This window comes from Chrysoperla carnea, chromosome 1 (assembly GCF_905475395.1).
Source record: "Chrysoperla carnea chromosome 1, inChrCarn1.1, whole genome shotgun sequence".
NCBI classification, from domain to species: domain Eukaryota; kingdom Metazoa; phylum Arthropoda; class Insecta; order Neuroptera; family Chrysopidae; genus Chrysoperla; species Chrysoperla carnea.
The window spans coordinates 65,119,179-65,145,498 of record NC_058337.1 but is presented as its reverse complement, the minus strand read 5'-3'; the positions used below and the strand labels follow the sequence as shown (position 1 = coordinate 65,145,498).

The 26,320-nt window shown below is 29.2% G+C and overlaps 1 protein-coding gene across 8 annotated transcripts in view; it reads left to right on the top strand.

The window, feature by feature from the left end:
• LOC123305288 (tensin-1) overlaps positions 1 to 26,320 on the top strand; it is an 832,583-nt gene that overhangs the window by 748,748 nt on the left and 57,515 nt on the right. For all 8 annotated transcript variants that reach the window (XM_044886969.1, XM_044886968.1, XM_044886965.1 and 5 more), the window contains 6 exons: positions 1,540 to 1,731; positions 2,717 to 2,889; positions 19,493 to 19,642; positions 21,458 to 21,624; positions 22,225 to 22,443; positions 23,504 to 23,692. In XM_044886969.1, the coding sequence (XP_044742904.1) occupies positions 1,540 to 1,731; positions 2,717 to 2,889; positions 19,493 to 19,642; positions 21,458 to 21,624; positions 22,225 to 22,443; positions 23,504 to 23,692 (1,090 nt within the window). The remainder of the gene's footprint in view (positions 1 to 1,539; positions 1,732 to 2,716; positions 2,890 to 19,492; positions 19,643 to 21,457; positions 21,625 to 22,224; positions 22,444 to 23,503; positions 23,693 to 26,320) is intronic.

Below are 26,320 nucleotides of genomic sequence, written 5' to 3'. Positions count from 1 at the left end.
CAACCATTGAAAAAGATCTCCTCTTGATGAAAACTGCATGCCTAAGTCAATCAACAACTTGACATTGAATTCTTTTCAAATCAAATAAAAAATTACTTGTTTAAGAATTTTTCAAAAAATGATTAACACAAGCTTATGCTTCTTGTTCACTCAAGGTTATTGTTATAAAGCATAACGATTTATTACATTCACAGTGCTATACCCAACGATATATTACACACACGGTCACCATACAGTAGCACAAATTAAATATGAGCTACGCATCAAAACAAGTTTTAATTAATCCGTTTGAACGTTAAATGTAACTTAACACTTAAAGGCATATCAATTATTTAATAAAAATCTATTTATAAACAATTATAATTTTTATAAAAATATTGTAAAATATTTAATTGAAACAAGTCACATACATACATGCTTAGTTTCAAAAAAATGACTGAGTTAATTGTTGAAATACCATGTACAGACTCTGTAATTACTCTGTCACATTACACATACATTCATGTCACACATATATAACTGATATACCCATATAATACGTACTATACAATTTGTGCATAATTTGCGCTCCCACGGGTAAACAGTGATGTTTACGAAAAAATTAATCAAACAAAAGTTGTTTATTTTTTATAAGGAACATTTAAACTTTTGTTCTTTCTCTAACGTTTTACAAGATTCTACGGAACCAAGATCCAATTGACCTATGTTACTCATTTGAAAACTCAACCTCACCTTTTACGTCCTCAGCACGCTATAAAAATATCAGCTTGATAGCTCTTTTTGGTTTTGAGTTATCGTGATGACAGGCAGACAGTAGACACACAGACCGTCAGATTGGCAGACAACCGGAAATGGACTAATTAGGTGATTTTATGAACACCTATACCAAAATTTTGTTCATAGCATCAATATTTTTAAGCGTTACAAACTTGGGACTAAACTTAGTATACCTTAGTATATTTCATATACATGGTATGAAAATTATGTTTGAGGGATTTGAGTGCCGCAGCAAAAGCACTTGAATGGGATTAAAAATAATAAATTACAGTTTTACATTGTTTTAAAATTATCAAGTTCTCAAAATTAACCATTCAATATAGGTACAAGACGAAGTGGGTCTTATCTGAATAAAGCCCTAATGATTTATTTTCATAGTTATTGGAATTATTAAAATTAGAATCTATTTACAATGTTCTTAAGGGGTTTGCGAAAACAATTGCATTTTGGCTAAGAAAATCTAAAAATCTGTTAAAGGCGCGAGATATACAGATTTGGTTTCATAATCACCCTACCAATGTACAATATTTCTTTTTAAAGTTAATTATTACAACGATCAACAACTATCTCCTGATTATATTCAAATTATTCTGTATACCTACTTATGAACCTTCCTGTATTATATACCTGGCTATACTTATGTCTACTTGTACTGGACGACCAATTTATCAACATACGTTTTTTTAAATTCATTTACTTTATCCAACTTGGAAAGTTTTAATCGTTATTTTTTTAAACTAATTTTCCGTGTTTTTGTTACAGACAACGGCCGTGATGACATCACAGCCACGCTTATCATATCGAATGAATCGAAACGAAGGAATGGATTTAAGTTATGTAACAGAACGTATAATTGCATTATGGTTTCCAAGCGATATTGCTCAATCCACATACCGACAAGGACAACGACAAGCAGCTCATATGTTACATAATAAACATGGCAATAATTATATGGTACGTATACATATATCACAAATAAAAGCAAATTCACATATAATCACATTTTCTATATAAAATTCAATCAACACCGGTACATCTGTGTCTTTCGTTTTGGCAAATTATTCCTATTACTCAGTATCGCAGTTCTAATAGTTAGAGCAAGGTGTTCTATTATGAGTACACCTAGCAAAAACATGTTGATGACGATGATGATGACGTAGCTTTAGCGTAGCGAATCAATAAGATTTCACTGTACCAAAAATCGCCCAACGCGCCTGTTGAAGTTTTCACTTCAAAAATCAATTTTTCCTTTGATGTGGGATTTATGCCTAATAATATATCATGGCATCTATTCTTCAGAAGTTTGCCTCTTTTTGGGTTCACATTTAACGTATGGGCTTTATAATAGAGTTAGTTTCTTTTTTCGAATTTGGCAAATCAACATTTCACTTTTTCTCATTTCTATAGCAGGTGGTGACAAAATGTATTTGTTCAGCCTGCCCCCTCCTTGTTATAGATAATTGTTAAATTGTACTCGAGGCTGAATTGTAGAATTTGTATATGGCATGCCACTACATTTTATTCCTCTTATTCTGAACTATTTTCAGTGAAATTGTATTTTTATTCGAGGGACCGGGTGCATAGCAGTGATGATAGAAGACATTTTCAAAAATTTTTACGAAGGCGATGCCAATATGTGGATTAAGTAGTATGAAGCCACTAAAAGAATCACTACCATTTTAAAATAGTTATTGAAAAATAAAACTCTAAGAAGTTTCCGAGAAATTGGGGAAATTTAATGATAATCCTCACAATACGCTCACCATTATGAAACCTCCCAGCTTGATGTTTCATCGAGTACCAATGAAATATTTTTTTAATTTCAAATTCTAAACATGATTCGTTACATTTTGTAAAACATATAAAATTAATCGAAATGTTTTTAATGTTTTATATAGGTATCACTGTTTATTTATGTGTTGTGTATGTGTATGTTTAGGTTTTCAATTTATCAGAGCCAAGACGTGCAGCACGTAGTGAACATGAACGTGTCCGTGAAGTTGGTTGGCCATCAGATTTAGCACCACCGTTAGAAGGATTATGTACAATTTGTAAAGATATTGATTCATGGCTCTCAGCTGATAAACAACGAATAGCGGTTTTACATGCAAGGTAAGGTGTACATTTTAATTAGATTATAATACCGAGTGCTAAGGAACACATTATCGATACACACTTTTGCTAATATTAAAAATTAAATTAAATTTTTAAGTTGAATCAGTAAAAATAAAATATTTGCCGTAAAACTATCGAATACGGTTTTTGTCGAAAATATGTTCAAGTACTTAGTTTAAATTTAAAAATTTTAATTTTATAAACTATTGGAAAGTTCTTGGGCGATGCCACTACCGAATCATTTTTTTAAAAATAAAATTCTATTCAAAATAGATGTTTATTGGCTAGATCCAACTCAAATGAAAAATTAAATGTGAATTTTAAAGATAACCAAAATTATGATATATAAAATCATAGCGTTTATATAACTGAGATAACAATTTCTCCGTTTATAAAACGTTAAATCTTCTTTCGGACTAATTTAAAGGATCCCAGATAACATTTTTTAAAACGAATGAGAATATCAAAAATCGGTAAAATATCTTCTATTCAAGGGAGAATGTAAAAACTGACTGACTTATTTTCCGCCGTCCGGACTAAATGGGGATCAATTTCATTTTTTTTAAATAGAACTACTAGAACTTTGCCTAAAATAATTATACTTCAAATTTTCACCTAATTTCGAGTATTTTCAGATTGAAAAGTTTTGACGAAGAAAATTTTTTACCAACAAACTCTTTAAATAAAAATTTTTATACAGATTCGTATTACGAAAAAACTAATTATTCATTAAAAACTGTAAAATCAATCAATCTGCTACAAAAATCGGTAGTTCCATTTAAAAAACAAAATTGACCATCGTTTGACGTGGAAGACGCCATCGCAAAATAAAACTAGACGCACTAAACTTTTTAAAAAATTACCCTGTATAATATCTTCGAGCTATTATAATCTATTGATGCTTTATGTTGCTTTTTCGACTATATCGAAAATAACGACATCTACGAAACATTTTTTTTAGGAACAGTCTCACTATTTCCTTTTTAGAAGTATGTTTTACAAATTAGCTTCTTTGGGTATTATAATTTTTGAAATTTCCTACTTTTTCGACTTCTATCATTGGAGTTTGGACAGTGATTTATCTGAGCAGCTAGAAGATAATAAAATTATAATATACAGTAAATTTTGCAAAAAAAATAGCTGAATTAAAAGGAGAATAACAATATTAGTTTTTCCTGCGTTTCCGTTAGTGTAATATAATTTGGGGGAAATAATTTATTCTAATTTGGCTTATTAATTTATATTTACAGAATTGTAGGATTTTTAAATATTAATATTTTTAATAGAAATCTCAAGGTATTCTGTTCGACATATTTTTGGTTTACCTTTTAAAAGGTAAGCTACACACAATGTGATTAAGCTACACACAGCTATGTTTATGTATATTACATTGCCATCTGTCCCCAATAAACTAAACGAAATTTGAAAGGTTCACATCTTTGAAAATTGGTTTATTTCGTCACATATAACAGTAATATTTCACTTGCAATACATTAATTGGATAGGTAACATGATTACATATCCATTATCTAAAATGAAATGCTAATTGTACACAATTCATTATTGATTTTATCACACTCCATTATTCAAATTCAATGATAGTTTGTTACCATTAAACTAAATTTTTTTGCGCACGTTCGACACCGTCCATAAGATTTTACAGAAAACATTTTTTTGTTTAACCTTACAGAATCGCACAAGAACTCAGTCTGCAAAAGTGTTTAACGCTCTGCTATTTAAATTTTCCACATCGGAACACACTTTTAACTTTGAGGCTTTAAGTATCTTCAAACGTATCTCATAGTCTAAGAACTGTTATGTTATAATAAATATTATGATAATAAGATTTTATGTCATCAATTTACATTAGTATTATAAATTTAACATTATCAATGATGATGTCATGACGATAATACGATTTAAGAAACGTTATGAAGACGTTATGTCATTTATTTTGTAAAAAAAAATTATTGCAATATATATCTTGTAGAAATATTGGAAAAAAAATTCGTAACCATATAATCAGAAATTTACTTTTTACTCCAAAGAAAATTTGATTTTTTTTAATTGATCGCTCGTGATCACTTCAATCAACAAACTTTTCATGTGAATGCGTCCCTTATAATCCCGATCTTCAATTACCTAGATAATAAATGTCAATATTAAATTATTTAGTAATAACCAAGATGTACAGATTAGAAGTTATATACAAGGAATCAACATGCGGTACTTACAAAAGTATTTTTTTTAAATTATATCTAAATTTCTTAAATTCAATATTCGTAAATACTTCTGTAAATGTCTATTCTTAATATTTACAGAAAAATTATTTTTCTCCTACCCCTAAAGATACCAATTACTATGCGTCTCTTTTGTCATTCTTCCCAGCACATACATTCTAAGTCAAAATAATCGCAAACTTTAACCATTTTAAGTGCTATTACTATAATATTACATGCATTTTTGTTGACAGAGTATACTTTCAACATCAATCTAACAAGTGAAAACAAACAATTGACTGAGTTAATTGTTGAAATATAATGTATAATAAGTAATGTGACAGTGTTGATTACTCTGTCACATTACACATACAATACATATCACACATAAATAACTACGCATAATATACAATTTCCACATTATTTGCTCTCTCACGGGTAAACAGTGATGTTTACTAAAATATGTTTCAAACGAAAGTTTATTTTTTTATAAGAAACATTTTTTTCATTTAAACTTTTGTTCTATCTCTAACGGTTTACAATATGGGACGTACGGACTCAAGGCCCAATTGACCTATGTTGCTCATTTACGAACATGACCTCACTTTTTACGTCCTCAGCACGCTTTAAAAATATACTACGTCCTCAGCTTGATATCTTTTTTCGTTTTTGAGTAATCGTGATGACAGACGGACAGACAGACAACTGGAAATTGACTAATTAGGTGCTTCTATGAACACCAATACCAAATTTTTTTTTTTTGTAACATCAATATTTTTAAGCGTTACAAACTTGGGACTAAACTTAATATACTATGTATATTTCATATAAACATGGTATAAAAATTAGTGTTATGATGTTAATACATTATCATGGTTTTGAAACGTAGTAATAAATAGGTAAGTAAATAAGGTAGTAGTAATAAATTTTATTAGTCGTATTAATAATAATAATAACATAACAAAATATTTTTTGTTGAATGCTGCAAACAATATAATAGGTTCTTAGCATATTGATTGGGTATATTATGCCATTTAAAACAATGTAAAAGGATTAAAAGTGCATTCTGTGCAAGATAATCGATATTATTCATATAAGAAATTTGAATTATTTATCGAAAGAAATGGAACATTCGTAGGAATGTTATAAGAGTTTTGATTATAAGATATTTTCTTCTCGACTTTATAAAAAAGACAACAACCAATTTAGTTTTTAAGTTTTTCATGTATTCTTGTGAATTATAATGTTAACAAGTGAAAACAAAAAATTGACCGAGTAAATTGTTGAAATACCATGTATAGACAGTGTCACATTACACATACATTAATGTCACACATACATAACTGATATATACCATATAATACATACTATACAATTTACGCCTAATTTGCGCCCTCACAGGTAAACAGTGATGTATATAAAAAAAATTTTCAAACAAAAGTTGGTTATTTTTTTGTAAGGAATATTTTTTACATTTAAACTTTTGTTCTATCTCTAACGGTTTACAAGATGGGTTTTACCGGCCCAAGACCCAATTGACCTATGTATCTCATTTACGAACTCGACCTCACTTTTTACGTCCTGAGTACGCTGTAAATTTCAGCTTGATATCTTTTTTCGTTTTTGAATTATCGAGTTGACAGACGGACGGACGGACAAAAAATGGTGAAAGAGTCGAGAACTACTAGTAACAAAAATGAAATTACAAAATTTTAAAAATTCCCGACAAATGTCATGGGTACGGAACTCCGGAATTCTAGCTAAGACAACTTTCTGTCTCCAAACTGAACCGATTTTGAAGATCACCGCCTTTTTTTAGTTGTTTCGGGTGCGAAACCCTAAACTCTTACTTGAAACATAACTAAGAATTCTCTCTATTAAAGTTCCTTTAAAACATAATAAACAAAGAACGGTGCATCCATTTAGGAGCTAAGATGGCACAGACAGGCAGATAGACAGACAGACACACATTGTGGTCAAATTTATAACATCCCTCTTTTTTGGTTCGAGGGTTAAAAAATACAGAAAATGGCAAATCGGAAAATCAAACCGATATTCTGTTTTTTACACTGTTTTAAATTCTGGTAAATATTAACGAATATCGAAAACAAAACCAGATGGTATAGTACCATTTTCTAAATTTATTTTTAAAATTATTATTTGGTTGAAGTAACCTAATTTCACACTACCTACAATAACAGCAAAGGAATTTTTATTTTTGATTCATTGTTTGTATATAAATACATAGCTCACACGTGGCAATTTTTATTTATCAAAAGGGAGTCAGTTGTCGGTATTTATACGAGTAATAATAACCATAAATAATTATGTTTTTGAAGAACAGACGTCGTGTGCTACTCTCTAATTCTAATACTAACTATACTGTTCAATATCCTTCTTCCTATTATAAGTACAGCTGCACTTATTTATTTGTATTAACTATTTTGATATGTTGTATAAATGTATATATATTATTAGGGTCGATTTGAATACCATACTCTACTGTTTCAATTAACTAGGTATACAACAATTTATTTACTGATGTGCACCTAAAATTAGTAACTAGATCTAATATACATCTGTGATTTCTTAACTTTAAAACGTTTATATATGTGCATATATACATGGTCACAATCAAATATACCGTTACATCATACTTATAGCAGATTACTGGAAAAATTAATCTAACTAAGGGCATTTATAAGATGTTTGTATTACCAGTCTTGATAAATCATCACCAAAATAATCAAAGATGTTATTTCCGTAATAAAATCGATCATAGAAATTACATAGGTGCTAAAATAATAAAGGGTGGTGAATTAATTGTTTTTGAATTGAAATAAAAACAAAAAAAGCATGAAATATCAATAAAATTTTTTTTAAATTTTAGACATTTGATCGTGGCATTTTTAATTTTTTTTAAAATTTAAATAAAAAATACTTTTTAAGGTCAATTTTCTATTGTACTAAAAAGTAGCCAATTATTTTGTGGTAGTCACTCATACGTGACTAAATGTAAAAGCTTGGGACAGTCAATATAAAAATTGAATTTCAGGATTCTTCTCAAACGAACATAGTTACCCACATACATTGAGATGCTCCGAATCATTCTTAATTGAGCGCCTCATTTATATTGAGCGCCTCAAGCTTGAAAATAGTCATGGTTGACTCCTAAAAAAAATTATTTAATACTTTTTAGTATAGTAAAAGCTGGTCCTTAAAAATTATTTTTTATTTAAATTTTTAAGACTAAAAAAAGGCAAATATATAAAATATGGTGGAAGCGATGGGAAAATCAGAATGCCACTTACCTTACCATGCATTGGTATCCAAACTAAACGTGTATACAAGTATACAATCGGTTGAGGATAACTGCTTCAAAATTGAGATGCAAGATTCCACCCGGACAAACATACATACATACATACAAACATTGCAAGTAAAATAAAAGCTTTTAAAATGATTTTCTGTAAAGTATACTTCTCCGAGGTAACAGCAAGGCAATTTTCATTCCAAATATACAACCTAGTTATATGTTCATACCAAAAACCACAGCAAATTGTTAATTTTTGTGAATGTAAATGTGATTTATGATCATGTTTATGATCATTAATACACTGATCATTAATAATGATACAATACACAGGAAATAGCTAGATTTTTTTTAACTTCTTATATCTTACCAACCAAGGTAGCTACCTAGAATTCATAGTTCGTATATAATGCATCTGCAGTCGGTTTTATTGGTAGGAACTACAATGTCAAACGTCTGGAACTCACAAACAATCCTCATTGCTTTGTACTTATGTAGTAGCAGTTGAAACACTAAATTATTATAATTGTCAAGTTACCGCTTTCGAAATTTGAACCAACGAACTGTCATTTTTTAATACACTGCCGCTGAAATATCATTGTATTACTATATAAATATAAAATTAAAAACAGCTTTCTTAAAAGCAGTATCCACTATCCATCATATAGCTTAAATCTCTATAACTAAGAAAATCTCCATGCACTGATAAACTCTCTCACTTGAAGATCATGAAGATTATTTTATAAATTATTATAACACATAAAAGTACACGCATCTACAATGGCTTAAAATTTATAACATTTAAATATTGTTAATATTGTCTAAATTTGAGGTAATGTCTTTTTTAGTTCTGTTATAGAACTAAAGCCATTATTCATAAAAACATAGAGGGTATCGAACATATGCCCGTATATTTATAATTAATAATATTTATTTTCTATTTTTAAAGACTTTTTAATATAAATTTCCATAAAAACACAGACATATTTACAACAATAAAAATTTATTTCAATTTTAAAACCAAAACATATTCATCTACATGGCGGCGGGTAAAATTTACATCAAAGAATCTCCAACAATTAAATCAAAATTTCTAAATAATTCAAAAATCAATTATTCATAAGAATTTTTGGACAAATAATTAAATCAATAAATATGACAGATTGTGTTCTTCAAGAACGGATGTGGTCACCACAAGTGTACTACATCTCCATGTCTGACCTACATCCGGTAGTGGAATCTGATTCGTATAAGGACCTATCCAACACGTTTTATATGAATCCTTAGTCTTTTATACATTATTCAAAATTGTTTATCATTTAATTTAACCCGCACTACCTAGTTTTGTAATCAACAAAGTGAATCAAAGAAATTTGTGGTCAAAATATGTCAATTTTACCACTAATGTAATAAAAAGAAGAATCTTTGAATCAGTATCTCAGGGACATCTGGTAGGAACTATGTTCTTTTCGCTATAAATTATTAATATTTTTAATAAAAATTATATTTTCCATAGGAGGAGCGGGCACCGTAACCTCAAGACCTCATTGAAAATACTGTAAATATTTTATGATTATAAACTATAAAAAAGTCAGTCGAGTTTTGTCTAGTCCCCAACCGCCGAAAGCCATAAGGAAAATTTATCCCTTTTTTCATATTTCGTTTAGTACTTAGTTTTTGTTTGTTTTAGTTTTAACATTATACCCAAAAAATTACACCCTACACGGATATCTTACATTTCTGTGTCCAACTATAAACAGACTAAACCTTTTAAGCTTTTATGAATGATCATTAATTTTTGATTTTGAAAATTTATAGATCAAACGAACAATACTTCTTTATTATGGCGTTCAAAGAATGGAGCTATTTTGTCTCTAATTGAGCTATGGAACTCCTAGACAAGCATACTTTCTAAAGTTCTCAATAAAGTATATTTTTCCTTTACCTAATTTAATTCCGATATTTACTGGTTGTTTCAAATAACAAATTGGTTAACATTATTTTTAAAGAAATAAAAAGAAACTTTCTTTTTTATAAAAAGTCTCCTGTGTATTGAGCTTTAATAGTCTGTAACACCATATAACAATTCCTTTCGAGATATTCACAAACAAACAAACATATATACCCCTCACACAAATCGATTCTGCATTAAAAAGCAATAAATTAAACAGAATAAGTGAAAACAAACAATTGACTGAGTAAATTCTTTAAATACCATGCATAGACAGTGTTGATTACTCTATCACATTACATATACATTCATGTAACATAGTATAACTGATTTTCCCATATAATACATACTATGTAATTTGCGCCCTCGCGGGTAGACAGTGATGTTTACAAAAAAATTTTTGAAACAAAAGTTGTTTATTTTTTTTATAAGGAACATTTGCATTTAAACTTTTGTTCTATCTCTAACGGTTTACAAGATGGGTCCTACGGACTCAATCCCAATTGACGTATGTTGCCCATTTACGAACTCGACCTCATTTTTTATGTTCTGAGTACGCTGTAAAAATTTCATCTTAATATCATTTTTTGTTTTTGAGTTATCGTGATGACAGACAGGCGGACAGAAGAACAGACAACCGAAAATGGACTAACTAGGTGATTTAATAAACATATATACCAAAATTTTGGTCGTAGCATCAATATTTTTATGCGTTACAAACTTGGGACTAAACTTAATATACTATGATATATTTCATATATACATGGTATAAAAAGTATACATAAATTTTATGCTTCAAATACAACGAATGTTGAATTCATAACATTTATTATTTTTACAAATCGAAAAAAGAATATTTTTCTAAGTAGAGTATTTTCTGTGACATAGTTCCAAAATGCATTTCGGATGTATATTTTCGTCTTAAATCTTTACGTGTGTTGGTACCTATACTGCACAATTTTGGATAAAACTTCACAAATGCAATAATAATGTATTTTTCATATGTTGAATACAAAATAGTCAAATATTCTTTTATCAAATATAAAATGTAGTATTGGATGTGTAATGAAATACTTGGCACAAAAAATATTCTATTATATTAATATCCCTTTTGTGCTTACAGTTATTATTATTAATTTTTTTTTCTATTGGACTTATTTGCAACATGTTAAAAATTTGTGTTAGAGTCTTGCCAGTGACTTTAGACCGCACTGACAAGTAATTCTACCAACGGGTGTGTGTTTTGTTTGTTTTTTTAGTCGCCGCAAATCTACTTGAGGCTCCTAATAAGAATAAAAGTAGATATACACCAGTCTTAAGGTGACGAAGCAATTAAAAAATGTCCGGGCCCAGGATTTTAAAATGAAACTCTCTTCGTAACGCCCTTTTATTCAGTATTTTTAGACTGTCTAAGGCCTTGTACGGAAATTTTTTACTTAAGTAGGTTAGGTTAAGTTATATTGGCTATCTACGAGAGAGATTCTTATTTGACAGGGCCCATACTCAATTATTTTAGTCTAAGTGCACGTCTTTCATGCATATACCATATAATACCTACACCAATCCATCTTAACCATTAATTAAATTAATTTTTTGTCCTATTCATACCCCGTACAGAATTGGTTATACTAAAGTAAGATTATCAAAATTAATACTATACGAGAGTACTTGGCTAATTTTTGAAAACATTTACTGACTATTTTTTTCTTTGGAAATTAGCTGATTATATCATAACGTTGAAAATTATATAAGCCAGTGGCTTACAATATTATTTTCAGATATAATCACCAATGATTCAAAACATACACTGTACATTCAAATGCATTTTTATATTATTTATATGAATAAAAGATTTTACCGTTTTAAAAGTGTGTTCGTTCAATGAAATATGACACCCCCTCGATGCTATTATTGTTAAGAGAATCGAAAGGTACACGTTATGTCAATTTTTGGGTCTCCGTTTTTTATTACTTAAATAAATTCTATCAAGCATAAGGTCTTATAAACTATCGAGTAGAGGATTACGTAGCACATAATAATAATATACCAAAACTGTCTGAATTTCAAATAAATATGACAAAAATTTCCAAATTTCTTTCTCTCATTCAAATTTTTCCATTCGAATCTCAAAAAAAAATTACAACCAGTTTTTATTCCTTTTCATTTGGAGACACCAATCACATTAAATATAAAATTATTGACAAAATGTCAAAAATCAATATTAAATCATCACGTAAGAGAAATAAATTTTTTCTATGTAGGTAATATAAACAGCGTTTTTTTCTTAAATAAAGTTTAGATACAAGAACGAAAAAAATCTTGAGACTGAATTGGTTCTTAGATGTAACAATTTATTTAAGTAATTTCATAAAATAAGGTCAGGGGTTACAAAGCAATACTAGAACTACCTGGAAACAGAGAATAACGTTCATTCATAACTACACACAAAAAATATGGGTTCTCGTTTTTTACTTTAACTTATCTTCTTTGAGCACTACATTATATTTTTTGTTCATTTTTAATTCACAAATAGACACTTCAATTTTTTTTTTCAAATACATATAAATTATGTTTACATTCGATTTAGCGCTATAATAGTTCCGGTTTCAGATTTTATAACAAGGGTTAAAGTGTTAACCATTATTCACAGAAAAAATTGGTTTAGTTATTATACCATAAAATAAAAACGGTTTTTATTATTACCACGTCGAGTGGTACCAAAAAAATTAGATGTCATTAATAATATTTATACAGCCTTTATCAATAAAATTTTACCATCAAATTGGCTTTTGTTATTAAAAATATACTTGAAACATAAATCTTGAAAATAAAATAAGTTAAAAATCGTTTTAAAGCCACACTAAAACCGCATAGATCTAAAACTATTTTATCATAATATTCTTAGAAATATTATAACATATTTTAGTCATAAATCTTAGGAAAATATGATACTCTTGTGTCCTAGAGATGACCGCTAACAGACCACATAAAATTATGGCGTCGCTATATTCAAAACCAAACTATTTTAGGTATAACACAAAAAGAAAAATGGGCGGGTTTAATAATACCTCTAACAAGTAAGACAAATCAATTATAAATTAATTTATTTTAGAAATATAAATTAAAAATATTGTAATAAAAGATCACAGATCAGTTGGTGTTTAAAATGATTTAATTAAAAAGAGATAGTAATTTACCCTTGTTTAAATCAATTTCAATAAAAGTTTTATGAAAACTTTTCATAGAATTTATGAAGTATTTTCGTGGTAAAAAGTTTTACATTACTAATGGATGAAGTTTCACCAAATCAAAAATGATTGATGAAAACAATAATCTAAAATAAAAAATTTTCTTTTCATATTAATTATCAAAAATTTATTACCATCTCTTTTATTTCTTTTCTTTCAATAAAAAATTTTATTTAAATAATTTAAAAATTGCCAAAGAAATTTGACTAATACAGCAAATGACAAGCTTTAGTCATTTTTAATTGGAAAATTCTGGAAAATTAACTTTTTCTTTCATGAGGCCCCGTAAATTTTTAATTGGTTCAAAAGCTTTTTTTTAAGCAGATAATTGGAAAACAAATGCAAAAGCTATTTTTTCCGAAACTGTGTGTTCAATACCTATCAAAACCAATTTTATAAAATCATTAAATTATGTTCTTGAAAATAAAACAGGAAAAAAATGTTCAAAATACAAAAAATTAGTAAAAGTGGTAGTAAAGGAATGTATAAGGCTTTGAATAAAATCTCTTGAATTTCTAGTCGAATCCAAAATACCTGAGTGCATCCATATTTCATTCGATGACACCATCTACATCATTTACCCCTCTTCCGACTCACTTGCTTGCTTTACTTGCCACAAAAAGGGGAAATAAGCTAGAGAATGCCCAGAGAACAAAATTAACACAGCGTCTGACGTTTGCCCTTTTCTGTCAACGAACCCCCTTCCACCGGCAAACCTGCTCCCCACCAACAGTACTTCATCAACAACAGAAGACACAGGTACCGGAAGCTTGGGTAACGCAGCAAGCTCATCGAACATGCCACCCCCTTCGCCACCTACAGGAAACAAACCACTGGGGTGAACACAACTTCCCTACTCGAAACGTCTCCTCTCCTTAACATCTTCTTCTGGCATGTCAATGGAAATAGACCCGGTCAAGGTCGCAAGAACGGCACCCAGCAACTTGAAAAAAGCCAACCCCAAAAAAGTCAAAACTGACAAGGATCGTAGTCCTGCAACAACAATTATAATTCCCCCTATAATCAATGAAGTGATCCTGAAAACCTCGGCAAAATACAAATACGACTTCGACCATCTCCAAAACCTTTTCGACAAAATTGTCACCGCAGACGCCCTAAGGGAGGTGTTTGATGAATGAAGCCTCGATCCAATCGTGACCAGGTCCATGCTGACAAATCTTTATAACAACTTACCAAATAGAGGTTCCAAAACCAAATTCATAAAGTTAAGAAACATAATTACCGAGGAGATCAACCTTCCGCCCGCTGAAAAACCGGACAGTCATCTGGATCCGAATCCGAAACAGACCTACAGACCTACTAAGTTCATCCAAACATTGTATTTAAGTGCAGTCGCCAAGGACCTGGGTTGTGGAGCGACTTTAAATAAACACGATAAAAAAAAAAGAATAAAAAAAATGAAAGCTGATTTTCAAAATACATTTATCAAAACTTAAAAACTTCTTTAGAAATAACCAATATCCTAATGTATAAACAAATAATAGATTCTGGACACAAGGAAACTAAATCTTATTTCCTAGAAAAATTAGATATGCTCAAGGGGGTATAGATACAATAATACAATATTGTAACGTATTTAACGTTCTTTAAAAAAGTGTGTTTCTTATTTATATTTACCTTTGGAAGGTAAATTCTTCTTTTTTACAAAAAAAAACATATATAGCATTATGTTCATTATTTATTTTGAACAATATATTTTACAAAACTGTACAACTTTTGTTGTAAAAGTACACTTACCTCATTATACTATAAAGTAACATTTATCAAATAAAATTATCTTTGAATTTGTAGCCAAAGGCAACGTACAGGAATACATGAGTAAGTACAATACGAAATATATTTATAGTAAAAATTGTATCATTTTAAGGTGGTTCATTGGATGAAATATTGCACAATACAAAAAGAAAAATCATTGGAGCCCCATTCAGCAAGAGAGAAGTGCTATGGTCGCAAAACCTACACCAGTTGAAGGGCTTCATCAATGCAATGTATATACCTCCAATTAAAAAAAATGTTTTCCAAAAACAATTTTACCATCATATGGGTAGCTTTTGTAAAAAAAATGCGTAGTGATTGTGAATTTAAAAAAAAATACTTTGGTTTATTTGCCTATGATTTAAACAAGTTTAGAAGTTTTATGGGCCCTCATTAAATATTGGCCATGGGGCCTCAAAATTCTTAATTCGACCCTGTTCATCAAGTAGCACAAAATAACATTTTTAATACAAAAATCATGTTTATTTGACGATGGAGATTAATCGAGCTACTTCTAGTAAAAGATATCTTCCACTCTTCCTAAAATCATAAACCGTTGTGCCCCATTATTCATCAAGCAATTATATCAATGCGATTTTCGTGTCTTTAGGATATGTCGATAAAATTTAATTTAAACGTATTAAACCACCTTAATACAGGAAGGTATAAAAGTCTTTTTGCTTCAAATTATGAAGAGATAAGCCTGGGGGAGTTTTTTTTTTTATTTAGTTAATTTTTTTGGTTTGTTCCATTCCAAAGAAAAAATTTTTTTCTCGCATATATTTTATGAATGTGGTATTTTTGTTGCCACTTAATAACAGAGCCAGGGCCGGATTTACACGAAGCGCAATGGCAAAACATGTCGCCCTTGGACAATGGCAAGTGTCACCCTAAGTTTCTTCAGCTAGGTCTGATATAATCAAATTGGATTATTTGAGGTACCATTATATTTTTCTAACAAGCAATGTGTTCTAGAATATGTCACAGAAGTTGGCTAATTGTTCTGCTTTGTATTTTACATTTTATATTTGGTAACAAAGGGCTAAAAAACTATCTCGATGGTAGTTCTCTTGTTTTCAATTTTAGACAGTTTAAGCAATTTAAAATTGAAACTATTTTGTTTTATTTGTATATTAATAACTGTTCCAAACCCCCTTAAAATATATTGTTTGCGATGGTATGCGTTAAGTACACAAGATCTGTAGTAATTATTTATGAAATTTAAATTTTGTTTGAAGTAACGTAATGAGACACGAAGTGTTTTAATCAATCTTCATATTTAAGACAAGTGAATACCTTGCCAATTAAGTTGTGAATACTAAATTAATGTGGGTATTTTGGTATTTTCTTAAAACTTGGCTAGATATTTTTTTTTTTAATTTGAGTTACTCGTTTCTGCTGTTAAAATATACAATGCAACAAATATTTTTCGTTCAACGAGTGTTCAAGATAAGGAGAGATCTACCAAAGCTTTGGTTGACAAATTACAGCCTTTCCCATTTTTGGGTAAAGAAGTTTTCAAAATGAAAATATAGAATACAATTATAAAATACTAGCTTGCTTAGCCGCCCGCTTCGTTGGGTTTAAAAGTAAAGACTGGTGAAGACCACCTCCCTTGCTTTCACTTATCCCCCTTCAATGATACTCGAAATAGGGGTAGCGATTGTTTTACACAGGTAAAATATATTTACAGTTTTCAATTTTTTTAAATGTAAAATGATGGTAATTCATTGAGTATATGAGAAAAGATGGTCATGAATTGTATTTCGCTTACCATTTTCATGCGCCATCTGCCTTACAAAAATCAGTCATTTCGTGTTATTAAAATTTTTATTTTTTTAAATGGAAAATGACTTTGAGAATGTCGTTAAAAATAAGAACTTCATACATAAAACGTCATTTTTACATAATTTTAAACAAAATAATTAAAAACATCATCACCTATCTACCATTAAAAACAATACTAAAAGTATAATGTGTTTACCAAAAACAACTTGAAGTCCATAAGGATCATTTTTACCCCCACCGAGAGAATATATGTTTTACAAACATAATTGTTGAGTGATCTGTTAATGATGAGATCTATCTATCTTCTTTAAAAGACCCGCACATATATACTACAACTACACACATACATAAAGACTGAGGGTTTAATATTTTTAAATGGAATAAGCAGAGGGTTTCTGTTAAAGTCCATAAGTTACCCAAAAACAGTAGTTATATATGTAGTTCAGTGTGCAAGTGATGAAAGACATTGTTGCAGCATCCTTTAATCGAAATTAGTGTTGTTTTGAAGTAGAAACAGACAGACGTGTAGTGTTATAATTAAGTTTTTCGAAAGTAAAATCATTGTGTGGAATTTAAGTCAATTGTTGGGGTCGAAAAAAGAAATTCTTCTTTGTGATTATGTGGTGAAGTATTTAGTGGTAAATATTTTTGAATTTTTTTTTAAATGGTAAAATAAAACATCAATTTGCAACAATATAATACTAGAGCATCTTTGGAAGATTTGAAAAATAAAGCAAGTCAGTATTCTTCTAATTAATCTGTTCGTTCTCTAGTTTGCAATTTATTTTCAATAACTGATATGAATGATAAGAAATAATGCAAGTTTTTATCATATTAAGATTAACCAGAAATTTTTCAATAAATTTGCAATCAAAAACCACTTCAACTGTTATGGAAATTCGCGCGATTTGAAATGAATTTGATTTTCAACGATTAAATCTTATTGTTTCATTGACGGTAGTTCAATTGCTTGGTTAAAATATCTGTTTATTATTAAATTTCCAATACATTTTTTATTTCAACAACATAAATTAATTGAACAACAACAATTATTGGGAATGCTTGTTTTTTCCTTAATTGTTTTTATATTGTTTATATACTTCAATCATATTTTCATATTTTTCCTGAATGAAAATACTAAAAGGCCTCATGTTACTTGAATTAAAATATTTTTGATCTAATTTTAAACTATTTCTAGTATTTTAAAGCTTAATTTAGCACTATGTTAATATTTAATTAAATATTTTGATTTGATTATCTAAATTGAATCATAAATCTCAAACAGCTGACAAGACAGATAAACCGATTCCACTACAAATTTTGGTGGAATCGGTTTATCTGTTTTAACCAAGTTTTAAAACTTGGTTTAATGTGGAAATGTTGTTAGCTTTTTTTGATGAAAATTTATTAAGCTGATAATTTTCAATATCGTCATTATTGTAAAAATTCACTTATTGGTGGAAGGAAGCGCAGGTCTGAGTATCAAATGAATCTAAATGTTACGAAGCGGGCGCCTAAGCAAGCTAGTATTTTATAATTGTTACAAAATATAATGTACCAAGCGCTCCCACCAAAATTATATTATACTCGTACATTTTATTAATATGTTAAAAAATTAAATATAGTGAAACGTGCATAAGCCAGAGTTCAAGGATCGCAGGCTTTTTTTCGCTTATGAAAGGTAACTAAATCAGTTTCTTGCTCATACGGTATAGAATTGGTTTTTCTTAATTAAAGAGGTTTTAGACGAAAAATAATGATAGTCAGTTGCATGAATGTGAAGAACGGATCATACACCATCTACAGGCAAATAGAAATCTCAGTTATAGAGGTTCAGGAATGGAAAGAGGGAAGACTGACTTTTTTTATAGAGATTTCTGCTTCTTACATTTTATAGAGGTTTTAGAGGGTTAAAATGACGGTAATTGGTGATTGCTCTCATTTGTTGATTTTTTTCGTTTATTCAGTTCTGATCATACAGATTTGACGGTTCGAATCCAATCAGCCGCCGTCTGATCAATAATAATTAATAGGGTGGTAAATTGATCACACTGTTGTCACTTGGAAAAGAACGATGTAACCGACTCCACCCACATCATATTAAATTGTATATTCAGATATATTTTAAAATAAACAAAGATTGAAAATAATGATGTGGATGGCCTCTGTAATAGATGAATATCTGAAAATCGGAGGTTAAACCCCATTATTATTTATATACTAGCTTATTAAGCAAATAAGTTTTCCCCAATTTACTAACTTATGATCAACAAAATTATTAATTTACAAATTTTTATTGTTACAGAGGAAGTCGTGAACGATTGGGTGTCGTTGTCGCCGCATATATGCATTATTCAAGTATATGTGGAACGGCTGATCAGGCCTTGGATCGTTTCGCTATGAGACGATTCTTGGATGATACAGTTAGTCCAAACGAGTTGCCTTCAAATAAACGGTAAGTTAAACATAAACATTAAATAAAATTGTAATAACTATAAACAATACTCCATAAATACCATAAATACATTATTTGATCAACACGATAGAAGCACATAGAGCCATAAAAACATTTGAGTACCACTTGAAATATCAAGTAATATTGTTGTGTGTGATACTTGAACAAAATACTTCTTATCAAAAACAAAAAAAGTTTTTAACCTTCATTAATTTTATTAACAAAAATGAGACTGCATTTTTTGAACCAGTTCATCGAAAAACGATCTCTCACAAACATTAATTTTTTTTTTTCGTTGGGATGCTTTTAAGATCTTATTGACCAATCATATTTCGTGCCACAGTATAGTCTTTAATTAACAGCCAAAATAATTTGGTCGTAAATTCAATGTTCTTTAAATAAACTTTGTAGCCCTTAGAAAAATTATCCTTCAGCTTTTGATATTTTTTAGGACGCTCAATTTAAAATATCAAAAATGAATCGAAGAGTCTCATTCACTCCACATACCTAATTATTTTTCGATATTGAGCGCCTCGAGGGTCGAGTATGAGCAACTCAGAAAAAATTATTTTCTACTTTTGAGTACAATAAAAGCTTGTCCCTTAAAAAGTATTTTTTATTGAAAGATTTAATTTAAGACTAAAATATATGTGTATGTATATATGGTGGAAGCGATGGGAACATCAGGACGCCACCGTACCATGCTTTGTCATAAAAACTAATCGAGCATGCAAAATTTCAGCTCAATCGGAAACCGGGCAGTGTATCAAATTTGACTTGCAAGATTTGATTACAGACAGACAACGGGGCAGGTGAAACTAAATAAAAGCTAGTAAAAAGCTTTCAACTGTCGAAATGGTTCAAAAATGGAATACAATTTTTCAAAATAAAATCATAATTCGACAGTTTCAAATTTCTTTATATTTTTTTTAATCTTTTTTCGTCGATGATTTTATTTTAACATATACGGCAGGCAAAAAACTTGATTTGCAATAATTCGACACATGAGTCACAATAAAGACTTATTTTTCTTTATTACCAAACTAATCCTTATTACATCTCTAAAACCATTACTTTATTATGGGCTCGCGATTTTATAGTTTTATAACTGTTTTATCAGATAATTTCAGTAGCCTTATTATCAGCCACTTTTAAATCATATTGCAATGAAAACAATGGTTGAGTTGTTTCTCTCATATTAGAAACCTTGTGCAAATCCAAGCTAGTAAGCACGAATGCGAATTTTGTATATTACAATGAATTCAGAGCTTCAAGCTGTATTCTAAATTATGTAAGTATATAATATTATACAGTAGAATCTTGGAAATTTAAAAACCAGGGGAAATGTTAAATGTTAAAGTTACAAAGGCCCAATGCCGAAGTTAATCAAATTATTAATCAAGTTATGGGGGCTTTGTATTTTAAGTAAAAGAGGTTTTGGGGAAAAAAAAAACTTATGTATTTTGAAGTTATCGATATTCTCGATATTCTGCTGTATTTATACCAAGAAGAATTTGTCAGTAATCTCTATTGTCCAAATATAATATAGACGACTAAGGACCAAAATAATATATATTATATGTGGCACGAACTATACATTCCAAATCTTAAATCTACACAACACAAAAAATCAAAAATCTTTTTTGTTCAAATAAATTATTTACTTTACGGAAATAATTTGATAATTTTATTGTTAAACCATAAATGGAATGATGTTCCTTTATTCACTTTTTTTCTGTGTTTATTATTGTGCCCAAATAAGTTAAATATTATTATTCTTTTATTCTATTAAGTATATTATTATTCTTTTTTCAGTTATGTGGAGTATTTCTCGGGTCTATTGTCCGGTCATATTCGTATCAATCTAGCACCATTATACCTAACACATGTGACAGTACTTGGGGCGCCTGCATTTGACTCCCCTGGCGGTTGTCGTGCCTTCCTCAAGATATACGAAGGTCTGATTCCTGTTTACACTTCAGGTAAATATCTATCTTATTTACTACAATCATCATATTTATTTATTTTTGTATGTGTAAAAGCCTATAATTTTGTGTGTATTCTCGTTTCAAAATATTTTATGCTTTCATCAATTTCATCCTTTTTTGTGCGTTCATCTGACCCAAACATAAATTACATAGTAAATAATAATAAAATTTGGTTATAAAAATCATAAAACAATGTAATGGAATTTTTTGTCAGTTTAGTTAGACCACCACCGTGGGTTTTGATTTTTGATATTTTTTTGTGGATTTAAAAAATAAGTCTTTTATTTTAAAATTAATCTTATAATATATGGGATATAATATTTCCTGCTATTTTATTACAAAAGTGTTTAATAAATTGAATTCTCACGTTAAAAGAATTCTTAAACTTTTTTTATTTCCAAAACAGTGCAATGAAATCTTTATAAATTTCTTCCAAATTTTTTAATTCCTAATCCCCATTTGATCCCATCTTTGTAATATTTCAAGCATATGCCTAAGAATGAAAAGAAATGTCAAAACTAAGTGGTATTAAATATTAGACTTATTTACTATCCAATTCTTCTCTAATTAATTTTCTTTTCTTTCTTTTTTTAGGAATCTACTGTGTTAGTGGTAATGTCCGGCAGTTTACAGTCAATATTGCTAGCGAACGCCAAAGACGTGGTTTGCAATTACGTGGTGATATTTTAGTCAAATGTTATCATCGCCGATCAAATAGTCGCGAAACAATATTTTCATGTCAATTTCATACATGTGCTGTATCTGATTATACACTTAGTTTTACACGTCAAGAATTAGATGTTGCAAGTAATGGTAAGTGGAATAAAATTTTATTGAAAATCAAGGGATTGAAATTAAGGCATTATAAATGCAATTTTTACGGAAATTTGTTTATAAATAACGATTTAGTTAATCTAAACTGTATTCGGCTTGGACTAACAGGGCGCATGTTAAAAATAAAAAAAAACACATTTTTATCTTTTTTTAAATTAATTATTAGTGATTCGCTCGTTTGCACTATAAGCGAGTAAGCTCTCTGGTCAAACACAGTCTCGATTTTAAATGTAACAGAAAAAATTGAAATTTCCGTGCTTTGAAAAATATTCCTTTTTGTTGGCACTTACAAATATTTAATTTACTTCAAATAGTTAATGAGTGGTTTTATTTTCACGCTTTTTATTGTGTGGAGTATTTTTGCACAGGCTTTTTTTTGGAATGCAAATTCTGTAGCTTTTCTTCTCATGTATTTTCGTTAGAAACTAGCTTCCAATAAAATAAGATTATGATAGAATCTCTTTGTTACATTATAAACAAAACTTTGTTGCAACACCTATAAAATTGTGAATACCAAGAAAAAACACAGAATGAAAAAATTCAACAACATACAACACAGCTCAGATTAAAAACCCAAAACTATAAAACTCTATATGAAATAAAATATTTAAAAATTCACCAGATTATCCACGAAGTTGTTGAACGTTTCGTTTTTTCTTATGATTTTCTATCAAAATTACGTAAAATGTTATTCACTTCTGTGAATAAAAGAACCGCGGTAACAGCAACTCTTTAAATAGTTTGTCCTCAAAATTTTATTTCATTAAATTTTATTATAAATGAATTGAAAAAATTTTGTTGTAGATTGAGTACCTATCAATTTAAATATTTTAATAAAGTACAGGCAATATGCATTACAGTGTAATCATAACAGTTGCCATTACAATAAAAGTGTAAAATTGTAGCAATATAGCTAAGCTAAATATGTTTGTATGCAATATGTATAATCTATCTGTCATAAAATTGCATATATTATAAAATAAAGTAAAAAATATATATATTTAATATTAAAAATTGGTTACTTTATTTTCTTTTATAGATTTAAGATTTCCACTTGATGGTGCTGTTGAATTACATTTTTCACCAACACCTGATATACGTTTACCATCACCAGCTCCAACACCTGCTATACCAGTTGATTTTAGTGATGATAGAATTGTACGATATAATAGCTATGAAAATTTAGGTGCTGAAACAACTGAAGAAGAATCAGACCCAGATGCTACCGGTAAGTGAATAGATATTTTATATCTAGATACTGCTATAACCATTCCAAGGAAATATATCAAATATTAATTTGACATGTATCTTTTATAAAAATGATATCTAAATATTTTATCAATATTTTCCTATATGTTTGAGAAAATTGGAAAAATACAATTTAGTTTACAATGAAAATTTATTGTATTTGAATTTGCAATGATGTTTTTCTGACAGGTTTTTCATAAAAATTTTATATAGTTTCCATATTCTTTATAATTGTTTGATTTGTTTTTCTCTAATTCTCATTTCTATCGTTTGGATAGATCTAGTCATAACAAATCAGCTTTCAATTTTTTGACTTATCCAATAATATTATTGTGCTTGGCGAAAAAAATCTCTTCTTGGTTTTTAATCAACAATTATTAGCTATTCTATCCAACGAAGGCCCATAAACTGTTGCGCGTCGATATAATAAATTTTCTAAATTTGTTGTTTCCATAAAATGTTTAAAACTTTTAATTTTATTACAATAATCGTGTATGTATTTCTTCTCAAATAAATTTTCGACCACAGGCTTGCCACCTTTGATTGATAAACCTTCGGCTTAGGGACCTAAACTTAAAATTTAGTTAGGGATATTTCTTTTTGTAGTATTTTTAAATGCTTGACTTCCAAATCACGAAACGTAAACTAAATAAGGAAAATTTGAAAATTATTTCAACCAAAAACAACTAATTACAAAAAAATGACTTTTGCTTCGATAACTTTACTTTGAAAATTACAATAAAAATAAATTGGCGCATTGTTTGCGAAAAGAAAGGACCATTGTTTTTAATGAAGGTCCGGTCACATTATATACATACAGCTGTGTTTTATTATAAAAATACACAATTTTGTAATTTTAACGTAAAATCCAAACAGAAACCAAATGATAAGACACGTCATTATCAACACAACATCCATCGTATAAAAAACAATTGTGCGTAGTTCCGGTGAACTGAATTGTCTTTGTTATATTTCCATCCAGTTTTCTATATTGAGAGACGACTCTTTCTAAATAAATATTATATTCTACTCTATTTGTTCGTATTCATGTGTCGTTGTTATACGAAACAGGAACCTCGTTGAAAAATCAATTGTTAAATTTCGTGTAAACTACTTTAGCCGCGTTTATATTATAGTTTTCTAGTAGGAAGTAAAAATTTTGGTTTGGTGGTCTCCTGCCTTAGATCGGGACTTTGGAAGCATACCACTTGACATACATGCCACACCGGTTTACAATCGATCACTGAATTTAAGCAACATTAGGTACAGTCATTTGGATGTTAGATTTCCCTTCCGTATGTTTATGGGTGAAAAACTCGAAAAGTATTCGATGGATTGACTTGAACGATCTTTTGTATGTGCTGCAGATAAGAAAACCGCCAAACCTGTTCGGTCCTTGTATCTGGATAGTAATATTAAAGTAATAAAGATTAGATTATCGATCCTGATCTAGGATAAAATTAATAAATTGTTATCAGACTTTGATATGCGTACAAATGTTTAAGTTAATCGGACCATTGGAGGAAGTAGGTAAAATTTTATTTCTAAGATTTTATTACATTGTTAGTTTTAGTTACAAGAGAAGTTAGTGTAAGGGTGTTAAAATCACTCAAGCGTGGTTAAAATTTTACTCCAAAAATGTTTTGGCTAATTTTTGGGCTAAAATAATATATGCGGTCATTATTGCCATAAATATACATAAATGTGTGTACCAAAGTGTTATTTTTGTGGGTGATTTTCGCCCATTTGTTTCCTGGTGTTTAATTCAAAGCAATTGATTATTGAGATGATTGGCTATATAAGCCGACTTGGTTTTGACTTATTGAAAGATTATTTTTTCTTCACAATCGAATATAAAATAGTTATTAATCTGTAAATGTTTAATAAAACTTGCATTGAAAGTTTCATTGTTTCAATATTTTTTATGATATAAAATGATATGGAGCATCAATCACGGCATCTTCAAGATTATATATTATATGTTTACGACTCGACTATACATGTTTCGACTTCATTTATATTTGACATAACAATAAATTTGTTCACAGTTAAATAAACAAAAATATAATTTTTATTATGATTTTGTATTTTGTTGTGTAGTGATTACGACATTAATTTTGACTAAAGAATACCAATGTTTTTAAAAATGTATAATATTTTATGCTAAGTATGTTTGACCGAATCTTTTTTTTCACATAAATTTAACTGAATCATCTGATTTTTATAATGTAACGTTTTTTACGGAATGTCCGAGCAACCGATGTTAAAATTAAACTTTGCAGGTTTCTCAAGTGTCTAATTTGAATGTCTGGCGATCAGTCTAACTCTAAACGTTCCATAATCCATAGGCTGTCAAAATTTATTTGCTTCTTAACTGTTGAGCCTGTTAACGTTGCTCAGAAATGCTAAGTCTAATGTATAGGATTTTTATGATGTTTGTACAATTTGGTTTTTTGAACTGATAACGAAAAAAGACATTAAACCTGAACATTTTAAATCTTGTTCAATAACTGAAAAGCCTGTTTAATAGATGGTAAAAGAAAGGTTCAAATATGAAACTCCTTTTTTAAGACACTTTTAATAGCTTCATACGTATGTTGGCATGCTA